At 45.4% G+C, this 17,336-nt stretch overlaps 1 protein-coding gene across 1 annotated transcript; it reads right to left on the reverse strand.

The window, feature by feature from the left end:
• Nucleotides 1-258: 258 nt before the first annotated feature.
• LOC117159554 (uncharacterized) lies at nucleotides 259-11,575 on the reverse strand. The gene has a single exon (XM_076620679.1). The coding sequence runs from the start codon at nucleotides 11,026-11,028 to the stop codon at nucleotides 9,751-9,753; it is 1,278 nt and encodes a 425-aa protein (XP_076476794.1). The 5' UTR covers nucleotides 11,029-11,575; the 3' UTR covers nucleotides 259-9,750.
• Nucleotides 11,576-17,336: the final 5,761 nt, after the last annotated feature.

A 17,336-nucleotide genomic window follows, 5' to 3' on the forward strand; every position in this document is an offset into this window, starting at 1 on the left:
TTATTAACGTTAGCGCGAAAAGAAACGTTATTTGACAGGATTAAGTTTCATCTGGAGAAACGACTTTACTTACTCGAACAGAAGCATCGCGTAATTCGTTCACATAGTTACGATACAATAGACAAAATTGTTATTGGTCGCGATACAAGCTACTTCCATCAAGACGATAAATTAAACATAATTTCGCGTTAATGGAGTGTAGAGGATTGTCGATCACTCGGGGGATGGTTGGTTTGCTCGAATAACGACAACACTCGCTGTTGAAAACCATCAAGTGTATTTAAAACGATAAATAAATTAATACAGACAATGATCGCTCGTACTAACAAATTCGCTAAAGACAGCGTGTAAATCGCTAATTAGATCAACTCTTTACGATCGCGTCCGTTTATTTAAACCGGTCGGGGGAGAGCCGGAAAATTCGAATTCGTCTTCGTTCGACGGTTGTACGTAGCGACGACATTGTTTCGTCCGAAGTTTATTTATTATTACATTGCGTGTATCCTAACGATATCGTTACTCCGAAGCAAAACAACAACGTGATTTGAATCGTCCTCTAGCTCGTGTGCCGTTACAGGAGTTTAAAAAATGAAATTTCGCAAATGAATGAAATAATCGACAAGTAACGAAATAGAGGAAATTTTCATGGTTTTCTTATCGTAAATTGCGTTTATTCGCCGGAAAGAGTATGTTGCAAAATTTCTTTTACGATATTTCGACAACTCGAACGGATATCCGTGTTCTTGAAGCTAATGCTCTCCCGTAAGGGCACTCGCAGCTTCCAAAAAGCAGTTCCAATTTTTCTTAAATCTATCGAACCTTAACTATTTAATATCGATAGGTGTCGATAACGATTGGTAGCCGTTCGTGGCATTCGTACTATCAAGCGTTATTATACGAAAATTCCTCGTTTAACGCTAGAACTACCGATAGCTAACACGAAGCAATTTCTACCAAAGCCAGTAAAAATGACTAGTCTTTAAAAAATACGTAATAATAAAATATTTTTATACTTATTGATTTATTACTTTCTCGTAGAAGCAGTTCCACGTTACGTAGTACATTTTTGGTACTATTAATCCATCCGGGACCACGATCCCTAAACGAGGGTCGACATATATTTATAAAATTGTAGAACTAGTCATTTTGACCGCTGTGGTATTTCTAGCGTTAGCATCTAGCGATCTGGCGATCGATCCGGAACTTTCCTGATAACTGATGTCGTCATATCGAACGATGCGCGGTAAAAATTTGAAAAACGCGTGCACAGTTGTACAAAACGAGGAAACTGGTTAATTGGGGTTCGATAAACAGATCGCAGGACCCTTTTACACTTTGACGAGTACCAGTCATTTTCGCTGGTATCGGTATAAGTAGCCTCGATACAAAATTATTTTCAATTCGAATACATAAGAAACAAAATTATTCTTTTAGTTATCGTTGCGAAACTCGTTGCGTGATTGCGGAAGAAAATATAACACGAAGTAGGAATTTGAAAATAAAATTGTAAAACCAGTCAATTTGACGGATATGGTAGTTCTAGTGTTAAAATCAGACAATAAAATAGACCCTTTTACACTTTGTCAAGTACCAGTCATTTTCACTGGTATTGGTAAAAGTAGCCTCGATACAAAATTATTTTCAGTTTGAATACATAAAAAACAAACTAAAATTCATTATATTATTCCTTTAGTTGTCGTTGCGAAAGTCGTTACATCATTGTGACAGAAAAATATAACACGAAGTAGGAATTTTCGAATAAAATTATAAATCCAGTCAATTAAACCGGTGTGGTAATTGTAGCGTTAATTACTATTTTCAATACCAAAGAAAGTAAATCGGCGATTGTCCATTTCCACCCTACACTCTGTTCGTCCGCCACACGTTCCTCCGCTTCTCTTCCGTTTTTCCAACGATCCTATAGATTTAGGTGTGTCACTGTATTTCCTCCTCACCGTGTATCATGGCAAGTAATTCCGCGGCACACTGCTGCAAGAAGCTTTCTGCGAGAATTCTCAAGAAACAATTACCGGCCTAAACGAAGCTAATTGAAGTCATTCAAGATCATGGCGAACGCGTCGGTGTCGGTTGGTATGGTGCAGAAGAAGACAAGAACAACACTGTAAACTGCGTTTCGCCGAGTTTACTCGCTGCGTAAACGAGCCACTGCTCGTTTCCACCGCGCCAAATAAAGTTGAATGAAGCGCCTACGAGCGTCTTTCTCGCGCGTCTTAGTCGCGTGTTCGCTCTTCGTCGTTACTCCTTTGCGACACGACACATTTCCGGCCGTTATCGCTCCGTTTATCCCTACCTCGTGCAGTCCCTTCAAACCGTAACAGCCTTTCAACCCCCGTTTTCTCCTTCTGATCTTGATCACGCATGCAGCGTGATCCTTCCTATATTCCCTCGATAAGTGTCGTTCTACCGCAGCGCCGGTTTTTCGTCGATTCGTCGCTCCTAATATCGCTCATTTCAATTTTTAATTGCATCTTCGAGCAAATCTTGCACTTCTCGTATTTATAGATACGCTGCGTTAAAGTAATTTATGTACGTCCGTATAAATGTTTTTATACAGGGTGGTCGGTAACTGGTGGTAAAAATTTTTTTTTTAATCTCTCCATCGAGACAACGATCTACAGTGAGATCCGTCATAACGTACCGCACGCGTATCGAGCGAAAATTCAAAGTGGATTTTCTCGAAAACAAAGCCACGAACGAACAATCTTTATTGTATATTTTCGACTTCTTTTTTCGCGTAGAATCCCCACCCCCTTTCCGCCTGTACCACCAGTTACCAACCACCCTGTATATACAATAGAATTTTACATTTAAAGTTATCAAAGCTGTCGTCTTTTCCATTTAAATATAATTTATAACAATATTCTCATATAGAGTTTGACCAAATTTTCGAAGATGAAATTTAACAGATATATTGTTACTTTTTCAGAGAACGATGTATCAGAAGCTGAGCGAAGACTTACTTTACGAAATACATCTCACGCGTGAAAATGAAATAGCAACGCATACTTTCTTTTAAATTACAAACATCGTTCGATACAGTTATTTCGTTTTTTATTTAAATTATCGTAGCATGCATGGAAAATGTTCGCAAAGTCGTCGCATCGCTCGTAACGCGATCGACGAAAACAGCCTGACAAATAAATCGTGATAGCGTGATGGATGGGTGTTGCGTTACCTTTTTCCAAAAATGAAATTCTCGATCGTTTCTTTATCCAATGTAAAGAAGCATGCGACTGCCAGCATTTATTCCGACGACGTTGGAACGTACGGTTCTTCTTCTGCCTTTCCCTGCTTCCATCCTTTCCAAGCTTTCGTTCGCTCGCGCGCTTTTTCCTCTCCTCCCTCGTTCTGCTTGGAAGTTAACGTTTGAACAGAGACATACGAGCAGCCGCTCATTCATTCGACCATTCGACGGTCGTACATTCATTCGTTCATTCATTCGTTTAACACTTTTGTGCCACACGAAGATACGGGCCGTCTGTCGCGGCGGTACGCGCCTGGGAACCTCTTAACTGTTTTGTATAACGTGATTACTTCAATCCCGTCTCTGCTCTTCCTACCATCCGAATCCGGACTAGGTTTTATTAAGTTTCATGGATCGACACCATACAATCGTAAATTCCTCGATAATTTAATTTATCCGACGACCAGCTAACTGGCCTACACCATTTGCTTAACGGCGATACAGAGATACGATACGTACATCGTATCTTGCGCGAGATTCTTCGCCGAAATATCACGTATCGCTTTCCATACGTCGATCACGACAAAGTAGAAAAATGAATAACAGCATTTGCGACGAGTTATTATTATTCAATTCGACCTACTAAATCGGTTACTCGAGAATATTTGTTATCCTGTAAAATATCGCAAATGTAACCGACTCGTTCGTTGAGATAGAATTGCAAGAAAGATCGGACGATTCCCGATCCGACGATTAAACGCGCAGTTTCTTCCTTCGTACTCGGTCGTGCGTTCGACTAGCGCGTCCTTCGATTCGAACAACGTTCCGCCGAATTTACGACGTTTCTAGAGAAATCGATAGATGCTTCGGCGAAGAAGATGTCTACGGGCAAAAGTGGATTTACGAGGCGAATCGGCGAGGAAATAGGATCGAACGGAAGAAAAATCGCGATAAAGTAAGAGAAAACGAAAAGAAAAGGTGAAGACGTAGCTGGATGGAAAGTGGGCGTCTCGGAGAACGAAGGAGACGCGACTGAAAGCCCGCAAACTGGTTCGCTCCAGACGAGCAATCGCGAGCTCGTAATTGCTACCAACCGTGCGGAGGTGGCGAGGAATATGGCGCTGTTAGCGGCCGACGAGCGTCTTCTCTTAACCCTTCTTCCTCGCTTAAATAAGTTAACCGAGTCATCTTGCGACAGTACGAACACGGCTACTTACATAGGTACGCGGCCTTACGTCATGCGCGCGTGGCCGACCAACAGGGTACTTGATACTATCCTTGAATCTTGCTCGAAATTGACCGCGATCAAAGTGCCACGTCAACATTCTCTACGCGGTACCACTTATATCCAGCTCGTCCGCGTCACGAAAATCAACCGGACTTCCGCTCGCGGCGATTCTTCGGCGGAAGATCGATGACTCGACCGACGATTACGCCCATACGTCATCGTTCTCTTCTCTCGCACGAGTTCACCGTTTTCTTGGAACCACTCGCGAGTCGTTTAGCTCGAGTCTTCTATTCACGTGCTCGCTAGAATTAAACCGGAAAAGATTTACGATACGTGGTACGAACCGAACGTCCATGGCCGCTGGACGATGGCGAGCTTACTCCACGCGGATCGTAAGCAACGATCTCTACGCACCGTATTTCACGAAAACGCGAGTATCGAAGCTTCTGGAGTAGCGCGATTTCTCTGATTAATCACGGCGGTACGTAGGTTCCGCTCGTACGGAACAACAGGCGGCAAAGGCGAACGTTGAGCGAAGCAGAGGCGAAACGAAATCTCGAAGAACGTTGGCGGACGAGCGGCGGAAGTTGGCAGGAGGATCGACGCGGTTGGAGAGAAACGCCGGAACGCGTTCCGAATAAACCGCAAATCGGCCACCATCGCGCTCACCGCGCATCCCCATAGGCTAGAAATTCGGCCGGAATGCCTGTTATTCCCCTCGGTGACTAGGGGATAGCTACCCCTGCGGGAAAGAGGAGACCTTCTGCTCGAGAGCAAAACCAGTCTATTCCTTTCTCTGCGTGAACGTGCGTCTCTAACACGGCTGAAAAAGAGAGGGGGAGGGCGAAACTGCACGCAACGATCCCCACAACGCGTATACGTGTATGCATCCACGGATGAAAATAATGTAACACGCTGCCATTGAAATCTATTGACGCGCCACCCCAAAACGCGTCGCACATGTGTGATGCGCCCATTCTATTTATACCAATTTCGTGCGAGAGAAGAGTACGCGTGTTCCTGACTCTTGCGAGAACGCAAAATGGCGATGTCAAAATAACCGTAGGCAATTTTGAAAGCGAGCTACGAAACCGGCCGCGCCGCGCAACCTATACGCGCTCTTTGTACGACGATTCGCGTGGTTCGATGGAAGGCAATTTCATCGGCGTACCAAGGGACGACCGTCCAACGCGTGGAATGCGAATACCTTTTTATCGTGCGAATAACGCGACAATCATCTGGTATTAGCGAAATGGTATTACAAGGGCCCCGAAAGGCATCACGGCAACCCTAGTCAGACCGACTCTGCGACTAACGCTGACGACATCGACAATAATGTAATAGCGCAAAGTAATTCAGCGAGTTACCGACTACTTACTAAAATGCCAGGAACACTTTATGATCTTTACGCGTTTTGCAGACCCTGCTGCGCCGTTATCAGATATAAATAGAGATTACGCGCGTTGTCCGAATCAAAGCTACTCCTTCCAAAGAAATTTCAACTTCGCGTTGCTAAATCGAAGTCGAGAAATCCGCGAACCTCTTAGCCTCGCGTCCAGACACCAGTTAACGTTACTTTTTCTTTTCTTTCTTTTTTTCTTCCTTTTTTTTTTTTTTTTTTTGCTCAGTCGTACGTAATTAGCAGGAGAAATTGGGACAAACGCGGTAAAATAAACGATTCGATACGAACGTACTTTCGCAATTGCGGCGACTCGCGGTTGCCGAGAGCAGAGATTCGTGGAACAAAAGCGATTAAGGCGCGGAGAGGATCGGACGAAACGATGGAAAGTAGCGGTAATCGAGACGAAACGCGCGATACGAAGGATAACCGCACCGACGAAGCGTGGACAAAGGACAAACTATTTCGAATTTATCCGTGCGGATAGAGAAGAACGTCTATCGTATACACCGGAGAAGTAACACGCCCATAGAGGACTCGCCACTTGGACCAATTGACCACGCAAGTGTTTATCGTCCCCTTCGACTACGTGATGCTATGCAACATTCGTTTAATCTCGCTTTATACGTCGCTGACAAGCGTTATCGGTTCGGTGATAATGCGCAGTGGCAGCACGCTAATATATTCCTGTAATTACAGGCAGAATTTCCGATCCGCCACCAGGCTGTCGTTAAATCGAACGTCTAAGTTGCGATAATACGAATTTCAAACGCCAGCGCTATAAATCTAACGCAATTTACAGGACGCTTGAAATTCGCGTATCGGTACACGGTACGCGTGTACGTACTTTTTCTCCTTGTGTTGCTGTATCCAGGAAACCGTACGATTTTATCAGAACGTTTACGTGGATCGATCGATGTCGGAAATATAGAAACAGTTATCTACTTTATAATTCTCGCGATAAAAGTATCTCGCGTTAATCGCCACAGGACACGATGTCGACAACATCGTTAAGAGTAGAGCGACGGAAAAACGAGCAAAGTATTTTTTACGCTTCTTGCCTATCCTTTAAAATATACCGTTGAACCGATCTTGCTATCGAATTACCATACGCGTACATATTTTTGTCTTACTCGTTAAACGGAATAATTCTATCAAACGTCTAATGCTGACGCGCTCTCCGTTACGCGTAAAAACTGTATCGCGCATCGATCACGTTTATGTACTGCGAAAATACCAACTCGTTGAAAAAAAAGGATGGAATCGCAAATGTAAACGATTTACGGAGAAGCTGCTATTTTTGCATCTTACGAATCGTTGGTTTTTATCTAGCAGGAACGAACGTTCCTATTATAAAACAGCGTTTAAAGCTGGAAACGCGTGAGTATGGTTTTCACGCGCGGTACCGACGGAACGATATTCCATTTGACGCGTAATTAGAATAAAACGCATCGACAGCGGTGGTGGAGAGAGCGAAGCATAGAATCGAACAGCTTTGGAAGAATGCAAAGTACGCGTTGGAGCGGAGAGGCCGCGCGGGTCACAATCTCATCTACGGATCCTAATCGGTCGTCTATCTCGTTCTCCTTCTGTTTCTCGCGTGTTTCTCGGCCCTTCAAACGCTTAAACCCTCCGTTCGACGTACGCCAGTGTACGCTATTATCTTATTTACGCCTCATTGTCTCAATGTATCATAGCAATATCCAGCGACCGCTCGTACCGAGCAACAACACGCTGCCGAGTCGTGTCCACGTGAAAGTAGCCCGCCTAGAGCTTCCATCGAATCGGCGTTCCTACGCGAATCCTAATCTCCGGCGTCGCCCTTCGACGATGCGCGTCGAAAGTCGCTAACGCGATCTCGTCGATCTCTAAACGATCGAAAACGTTTGTCGATAGTCGTTCGATGGAGATTTGCCTTGGCGATAAGAGGAAGAGCGTCGAATCGATGAAATTGTACAAAGACGAACAACGTTGTTTGTTCGCGATGCGAGCGAGGGAAGGCGATGGAAATTAGGAAACTCGTGGAATTTCAGCTTGAGACGTTTCGTAGGACGTGATCGAATTAGAAAAGAAAATCCACATCGCGACGGTTATCGCGTGTTTCCATCGAGTTTAGAAGAGTTCGCTCGCATCGCGTTATACGCGCGTCAACCAACGAATCATTCGGAATACGTAAAAGTGAGAAAAGAGGATACAGTTTCCGAGTGCTGCGAATTACCCTAACGCGGATGTAACGCGGAATCGCGTGTTCTTTCCTTCGGTACAAGAACCAGTTGTATCTTTACCGTTGCTCCGTTCCTTGAGAAGACAAATCGACTGGTCTTTAACGTTTCGACGGACGACGAAGAGGATCGTTGTCGTCGTACAGCGAGGAAATAGGAGCCGGATCGACTAAGGCAAATTGCAATTCGACGATCTTGTCGATGACTCGTGAGATTGTGTTTAATCAGCAAGATGTTTTTACGTTTGCTGTATTTTTTCAAAGAATTTCCTTGCGCTCCACGCTATGCTGCACGAGATCCAGTCTCTCCAGTAGCCGATGGAAAAATGGCTAACAAAAAGGACGATCGACAACGTCGCGACAATTACGAGGTCGATGCCGACGAGTATTTCGATCGGACGTGTACATCTTGCCACTTTAGTAGGAAGAAACGGAGAAGAAGATCAACGTAGAAACCAAACAGAAACGAAACAACCAAAGGAGAGAAAAGCGGAGTCGACTAGAAGGACGAAGCCGACGACTACGTCGGACTAAGAGAGGCTGGAGCCAGGCTAATTTGGTGAAATCAAAGGCCACAAAGGAATATCCACGAAGGCCACTAAAAAATGGTTTTATGGTTATATTGAAGCACTAAACCGATAGAGAATTTCGAAGCTTCGACCTCGCTTCGTTACTCCGTTATCCATTGACTTTACCCGAACGAAACTTTTATCCCGCGCTATGTTTTGACAGCCGTTGGGTTCTGCCTGTTACTTTTACGATGCCCGTCGACGAAGCTTCGTTGCGTGCTCCGTGGAAATTTATTACGTCGAGCCTATCGCTCGCGCATATTCGAGCAACTGGACGAGCGTGTAATTGTTGGAAATCCTAGAACAACGTTGACGCGCAAAAATGATCAGGATCAGCCGTGCGCAAAGAAGGTTAAACTTTCGGAGTTGGAACAACGCGCTTGCGGTAATCCGACGATTTTACTTTCCCTTGGGATCGAACGTAACGAACGAACAAACGAATAAAGGATTCGACGACTAGAACGTGTCTCGAGCGAATCGACGAAAGGATCGATCGGTAATGGGACGAGTGAGAAAGAGGTTGGAAGGTAATCGTAAAGCACAAGGCAAAATTTCTAAAAAAAGCTTTAAACATTTATTTTAACGATTATATACACGCTGCTAGAGCAACATATTCGCGATTTCTTGGCTTGTATACATATATACACGTGTCGTGTGCATAACTTATACGAATAACAATGATCGATTATGTACATAGTTTAACGATCGGCGACGAGAGATCGTCTAAACGAATCTTGCCTTATATTTACAATTATCATTATATTACTCTTCTACGATTTAGCTCGGCAGGATATCGTCGTTCGATGTCGCGGGATTCGTGCTCGATCGACGTAATTCGATACATCTTAAAAGCTAGTATTTACAGAAATCAGCCTAAGAGGAAAAGAAAGTAAACGTAGGTACAATATCACCGTGTACACGTATTAACTGGGTCGAGAGGAGAGAAACTGGCGATAACGTTGCAACATGCGCGTGAACGCACTCCGATACGGAGCGGAGGAATCGCGAGTGGCGAGTCGATCGGTGTTCAAGGCTCGTCGAAGCTACGTACGTTGCCGGGGCCCCGGCATCGTAACCGTTGTACGGGCGTTACGCGAAAAACGACCGAAACTAGACTAGCGAGATCGTTCAGCTTTGCCTTCCGGTGAGAACTGTGATCGGTTTCAGCAGTAGTTGAGGCGGACTGTGCGGAAGAGATCTCGGTTGCTGAACAACGGCGGTATTACAGACGGTTATGGGAGGCGAGTTCGGCGACATCGGTTCCGGACTGCTTCCTGGCGACGCCGTAGCCGATGTCGCCAAAAGCGGCGGCTGGTTCACGTGATATCTGGCTGGCTGCTGATTGTGAGCAAACACCGCGGCGCTACTCTGATGCTGTTGATGCGCCGCCAACGATCTGAGGGTCGAGTAGAAGTCGTAGGGGCTGCCGGAGACGGGAATGGCGGATGTCGCGATGCCGGTCGGATATCCAGCGGCGGTCGGCGGCTGCAGCAACCTCTCCATGGAGAACGGGCCGTGTTGCGGGGACGCGGCTGTGGCCGGCAACGGTTGCGGTTTGCAAGGTAAATTGGTGGCCGAACTGGTCGCCGCGCCGGGCAATAAACTCGCTGGATATCCGGCGGGTGTGGAGTAGGCTCCGGTCGCTGGCGGATAACCGGCGGCCCGATGAAGATAAGGCAGCGTGTAGAGGGACGCTGGCCATCCCGGGGGAGCGTACGCCGATGGATACAGTCCACCGAGGACCACGCTCCTCTTGAACGCGGCCAATCGCGATCTGGAAGCCGCCGTGGTTCTTCGACGAAGCTTACCGGTCGTGCCACCGATGAACACGTCCTCGGAGCTCGGGTCTAGCATCCAATAATTTCCTTTTCCCGGGTCGTCGTAGTGTCGGGGAACTTTAACGAAACACTTGTTCAGCGAGAGATTGTGTCTGATGGAATTTTGCCAGCCCTGTTTGTTGTTCTCGTAGTAGGGGAAATGGCGCATTATGTACTCGTAGATGCCGTTCAGAGTGAGCCTCTTCTCCGGACTTTGACGGATGGCCATCATGATGAGAGCGTTGTAACTGTAAGGCGGCTTCTCGCACTTCTTCTTGTCGTCCGCCTGTCGATCCTTCGAGTCCTTCTGCTCGGACGAGTTGGCGGCAGTGTTGACGGCGTTCCTGGAGCAGTCCAAGGGCGGCGTCTCGGTGCCGCCGTCCCCGGTCACGTCCAGATCGCTCGAATCTTCGCTATCGTCGACGTGGCTGATCTCCGGTGACGCGGATCGCCTGACGGTCGGGGCCGGTGTTCCCGCGCACGCCTCCGGCAGGATGCTACGAATACTGAAACTGCTTTTGAGAACAACGCGCGGCGACGGCGACGCTGTCACCGTTTCCTGCTCGCCCGATCCTTCCATATTCACCATACTTTCAACACGTGTCGTTGGAATAATTCGCACTTTTCCAATCGCCAAGAACGAAAGCGACCGGCTCTGTCACTACGATGTTCACACAGCAAATTCCCTTTCCAGAAGCATTTGAACGCACAACGAACACTGCTCGCGATCGACCAATACGCTTCACCCAAGTACCTTTTTATTCACCCGCTTAGTCCTTCGCGCGACCGATAAGAGAGGACCGATGTTGCCTGTCGGAGTTATGCCGCGTATTTGCTGTCATCCCCGCCACTCACCCTATATATATGGCTACGGTAGCCACACCTCCTTAATCCCCGATCTCCTGTACACGGACTAATCCCACCAATCGTCGTTCAGGTTGGCGTTTTCAACCGGCGACGTCCTTCTTCCCCACTATGCCGCTTTGCGGCCAATGTTTGACAGTAAACTGTGCAAACAGCGCGCAGCGTTACAACGGAGGCAGGGATTTCGAAGGTGGCCGATCGTAGCCAGCCTCGAAGGTGGGGAGCGCAGCCGCGACTCGACTCCGAGCCGCCAACTCCCGTATACAAACAAATCCAAACGCGATATCTGTATTTCTACGCCCTCGTACGGCGTTCGAGCGGCCAACTCTCTCCACGGGAACCGTGTTCCTCGTCGGCGCGTGAATACACCGAACCAAAGAGGGGCTGGCGGGGGGTGGGGGGTTGAATGCCCTTCGTCGCTGCCGTTGCAGCCACTGCCGGCCTTCTTCCATCGAATCCTACGACCACCGAAATCGATACACCCTTCTGCTGTTGTTTCGTTGATCTATTCATAAGCGAATTATCTTTCTCTTTCTTTCTCCTCCACTTTGCAAATATTTTTCTCCCTTGCCCGCACCGATCCAACGCCTCGTCAACGTAACGAGCAGAGACTTCGATTCTTCTCGCGACAAACTTAAAATTAGATACGTCGATGCGTACGTAAGTACGCGTATCGCGCTGTTTTTCACGAGAGTGTTTTTTTCTTCGAGTACGTTGCGTACACGAACTTCGCGAACAACTTTATTTCTATTATGTTTGGACGTCGTTGCCCAGAAGCGAGATCGCTTATCCTACGACGATAATTCATTTAACGCTGAATTGTCGGCCAATTTGATCGTTTCTCTTTAACTTTCCCGCAACTTTGTTTCGTAAAACTACGACTCGTTTTATTTTAAATTTCTCTCGTTTTATTCGTTTTTCTTCTTCAAGAAACATACGGAGCCTGTCCTCTCTACCGCCGCCGATCTATTCGAGGCGCCCGAGATAACACGCTAGTTACGCGGTAGTTGGAAACGATCGGTATAAAAGAAAGGCTATGTGGACGTGGCATGGTCAACTCGAAAGAAACAACCGAGTGGCAACTAAATACAGCGTCAAGTCGAAGTCTCGTAAGTGGCCTCTCCAGGTGCGTCTCGATGTTCCGGACGTAGCTGGAATAAACGTCCAGGTTTTGTATACAGAAACAACAGGGGGAAAAGGCAGGAATTTCTGTTCCAGTTAGCCGGAGGACTTGACGCTGCGTATCGAGAATCGCGAAGCAAAGAAAATGTGTCGAAAACATCGACAAACTCGAGTTCGGATTCGCATGTACGCAAAGCTCGTCGAGTAAAATTTTCCAAAGGTTTTCCAAAAGATACGCGTGCAGCAAACGTACTTTCGAGTATAAAATAATTTGTAAAAAATGCAGCGAAACCAAATAACATACGCATTGTTTATATATTTGGAAAAATGTGTATGACCGTTCCTGTTTAATCCTCTTTCCCAATTCGTCCATTGAGATTATACGAAATTAAGTTTTTATGGTCGTTTTATGGGAGTCGTTCGTACACCCATTCATTCGACAACAAACTGCCTACTACGTTTTAATTACAAAAACAATAATTTTTTTTAAGGACCGACCATTTCGACCAGGCACGACGACGTCGGTAGTTTTGGCGTTAAAGAACGTTTCTCGTTTTTCCTTTCTCTTTCGTTTAGATATCGTCCGACTTACTCGATGTACATTAGATTGTTCGGAAAGTGTCTTCTCTTTACAGACACGTCTCTTACAACGACGCATCTTTGTACAAACACGAAACCTAATCCGTCGAACGTTGTGATCTTTATTTCGATAGAACAAAATGGATCGCACGTAATTCGATAGAATAATATAAAACTATAAAAATATAGAAAATAATATAAACTATAAAAAATAATATAACAATATAGAAATATCGTGCATCCGTTATTTCCTTATAGAACGGAAGAAGTTTGTTGAACGACCCAATTGTATACTACTCGAATGATATATTTACAACCTCTGTCGTTGCTTTGTACTTTACCTTCCTTCTTCTTCTTTTCAGCTTACCAGACCATTTTACTACCTTCTCTTTCAATTTCTCCTCAACTGTTTTCCATTGTTCGAACGCCATCCTAATTAACTTTCACAGTGCTACACGTGACTCGCAAATCGAGATAGCTATAAATAAAAATAACTCGCTCCTTTATTTATTCTCCGTATTATTATATGCATTTCTTCGAACGATTAACCGAAGCAATCTGGAAAACGATCGAAGATCGTCTTCGGTATCGTACTTGTCATAAAAGCACGTGATTTATATGCAAAACGATCCCCAGGAAGACATTTGCCGTAGATTTACTGTTCTCTATATGGTACTACTTAGAGTAGTTATGGTACTCATATACCTCGGAACAATTCGTCAAAATAAAGAAAGTTAACAGTTCTTTCCTACTTACTAATAATTGTAACTTCGGTTGAAATTTTCTTGTAATAAAGCAATTTAGCAATGTTTAGTGCCAAGTACCGGCAGGTATACGAGGTACGTCAGTGACTAATCATTTTAACGATCGATTTTGTTTTGCAATAATTATGACAATTTAGCTGTCGTATCTCGTCGACTGCTTTAAATCAACACAGTTTATATATTCGAACGATCTTACGGATAATCGCGTACGTCGTTTAATTGAATCATCGGGATGAAATATCTACCTGGCGGTCTAACGTCCAAAGACCGATATCTAACCGCACTGGTCGGCACGTTTGATGCGTGGCTATGCCATTTTACGGGCGTAACACCACGCACGGTAGTTTTCTAGCCGAAGCTCGTTAATTCCGAAAAGGGCAGCGATGCCTTCTCGAAAACGATGTCTCGTAGATTTCGTCTCCCGATGGGAAAACTCTTGGTGGTCCAGAAGAGACCAGAACACAAGCAACGTGGAGCAAAGTTATTCTCAAAAAGACAAGAATGTTTCACAGAGTCTACGAAACGTTTGGACAAACGAACGTAATAGAATATCGTTGTTTCGAAAGGTTCGAGCGTATTTTCAAAATTATCGACTCGGCTACAAAATTAAGTAACAGGGCGTCGGACGAAAACGAAAGATCTATGGTTTCTTCGAGTAAGTCGAACAACGATTCTTGCGGACAAATTCTTGCGGACATTCGCGAAAATTTTACTTCTACCGCCCTGGAAAATTTCTATCGCATAGTTGCAAGAGTTAATCGGTAAACAGCGACGAAAGACAATAATATAATAATATAATAATATAATTAATACAATTAAAAGAAGACACGATAGACGTAGACGCGTTCCCTTGTCACAATAGCTTCCTAGGTAAGAGACGAATAAAGACGAAATCGAGGAATAAAATTGATACTTTTGGAAAAATACGTCTGCGCGAAGGATGCCTGCGAGGAAGAAGGCACGTGACAAACGTAAAAAAGGGACAGCCGAGAAGGACTGTGCTGCTCGGTTGGTTCCCAAAAAGAGACATCGGTAGAAGCAAAGAACTTTTCTCGGGTCGCCGGTATGCTATCTCTATACACTACAGACTGTTCGACTCCCCATCGTGAAAACGTCATCACCCCCATGGTGACCCATAGATTTAGTCTGCCTGTGCCCACCTTCGCGAAGCTTTCGTACTTTCCACGATTTCCTCGTCGAAAGTTTCGATCGTCTCGCGGCTCCGATCAACGATCGAATTATGGGAAATTTATGACACGCGTTACTTACGTCGCGAATTTCAAGTTCTCCGAGAAACGAAATCTCCCTCGGTGAAAGTCACGATCGTCGAATCCTTTTCTCTTATCGATATTCTTGTCCGAACAACAGTTTTTCGCAACTCTGATGACGTTCGAACGATTACTTTAGTTGCGATAATGGTCGCATTGGCTCGATCAGTTTCGAAACTTTCGGTTCGCTCGATCGTTCGGTTCAAAGCCATCGCTATACCTAAAAACTTGGGCGCAGGTCTGCCGAGCGTATCAAATCCTAGTCCCAGAACGTTCATCGCTTAATTATGGCAGGAGAAATTCGTATTCGCCACGGCTGACTCGTGACTCGGTCGATCGGGAAATTCCTTGATTCCAGGTATTTTCCACTAGAAATGAAACGAAGCGATCGCAGCGTGCGAAATAAGGATATTTCAATCTCAGGCCGAACCTATCGAACTATTCCTTTTCGCGGCTTACGAATTATCGCCAATACCGCGATCGATCAACGCCGAAACGCCGCTCGGAAAGCAACCGCGTCTGAACGTTTAATTAATAAAAAGTAGCAACTTGCTTGACAAGACCATCGTCCACGGTCTTTTATACCACGCGAGGTATAAAAATCGCCCACGCAAAGTTAACGCTAATAAAAATTTAACCCGATGGCGTATCTCCAAGTGATGACCAAATATCTCGCGTCGAAACGTTTCTAACAAACTTCGTAAGAAGAAGAATCTGCGGTGGACGATGAGACTTGTCGTTGATTGAAGTAATAAGGAGACGAATTAATTTAGTTAACTATATTTACAGGTATTTGAAACTGTAGAATAAAAAATTAATCGCAAGCGACTGACTTACTGACTCGATACTGATATTCGTTCGCGCTACTAATGACTAGTGGAGAACTTGGTCGTCTATTTATACCAATCGAAGGGGGAGGGTACCGAAAAGTTTTGTCCAGAGAAATTGCTTCGTCCAGAATTTGTTTATTACGTTACGCGCGTCGTACAGCGTTAAACCGTGGCAAAACAACTACGCGAGGCATCTTCGTATCGCGACGTCCTAAGACGCGTGTGCCGCTACAAATCGAAGGACGATGAAAGAGGAAAAACGTAGTTTCAGACCGATGTACACGGATGGTATGCTATGTACGTTTACTGATAAATCCGACAAACGTTTTATATCTTAAGCATTTTACGTAAAGGCGATATTCCTGAACGGAATGAGCCAATATTTGCAAAAACAGTCGGGAGGAACGGAAGCCGACAAGCGAAAAGTTGCGCCGTGGGATGGAGCGGTCGAGCTGCGAAAAGGAGCAACCGTAGCGAATGGTCGCTCATTACGTCATGATTAGAAGAGCGCAGCACGAATTCGCAAGGTTGACTTCCAGCGGCGCGTTCCGCGTGTTGCGAGTTTCGGGTTGTCCCCGGTGGCCGTTTTCCACGGCGTAGGAAATCGGTTTTCCGCAGCGCACAACCCAGCGCGTTCCCATTATTTCATCCCCTTGTCACGCAGCCGCCTTTACGGGGCCCGATGCGACGCGCAGGTAACCAGAAGAGGACCAACAAACGAGTATATTTGCTCAACAAAGCGAGCTGCCGCGACGCGTCCGAGCCGCTTTCTATGTTGCACGCGAGTCACAACCGACGACGATTCGACCACGTGTCTACGAGCTGAAAACGCGGTTTCAAGATCGATGAAACTCTCGCCTATTGTCGACGCTCCCCTATCGCACGAATCGACGTCTCCAACGTTTCGCGTCGACCGAACCTCTTATTTATCTCGTCGATTATGCTCGATCCAACGATTCGCTGTTACTGCCGCGTTTCTCGTAGGGAAAACCTGCGGATCGTGGCGAAACTCTTGGAAACGTTTTTACCTATACGGGTACTGGATCAGGAAAATATTTCAACGTTCACCATGTGAAGCTTCTACATCCACCCGGCTATTTACGTTAAGAGATATTTTATACGGTTTCTACGGCGCTTGAACGCGTTGACCGCCTCGAAACCCGAATTTGAGTGTCGCTTGTTTGACTGCTCGCGAAGGATCGTCGTAGGTATTTGAAAAGATATTCCATAATAATAAATCGTTAATCAATAATTAATTGCAATAATAGTTGAATCGTTACAAAATAAAAATTCGAAAATGGTTTATTAACAAAATTATTTAGAAAGTAAAACTTTCAAGCATTCTATACGTAGTCGAGGTTGGTCGGAACGATTTGGACAATAAGTTGTCGTTTTCTTTAAATTCTTTTGTGCATTTGTTCGGTCCATTCGACGTCTTTTATTCGCATAACATAGCTCGCACGCGTGTCT

This window comes from Bombus vancouverensis, chromosome 8 (genome assembly GCF_051014615.1).
Source record: "Bombus vancouverensis nearcticus chromosome 8, iyBomVanc1_principal, whole genome shotgun sequence".
Lineage (NCBI taxonomy): Eukaryota > Metazoa > Arthropoda > Insecta > Hymenoptera > Apidae > Bombus > Bombus vancouverensis.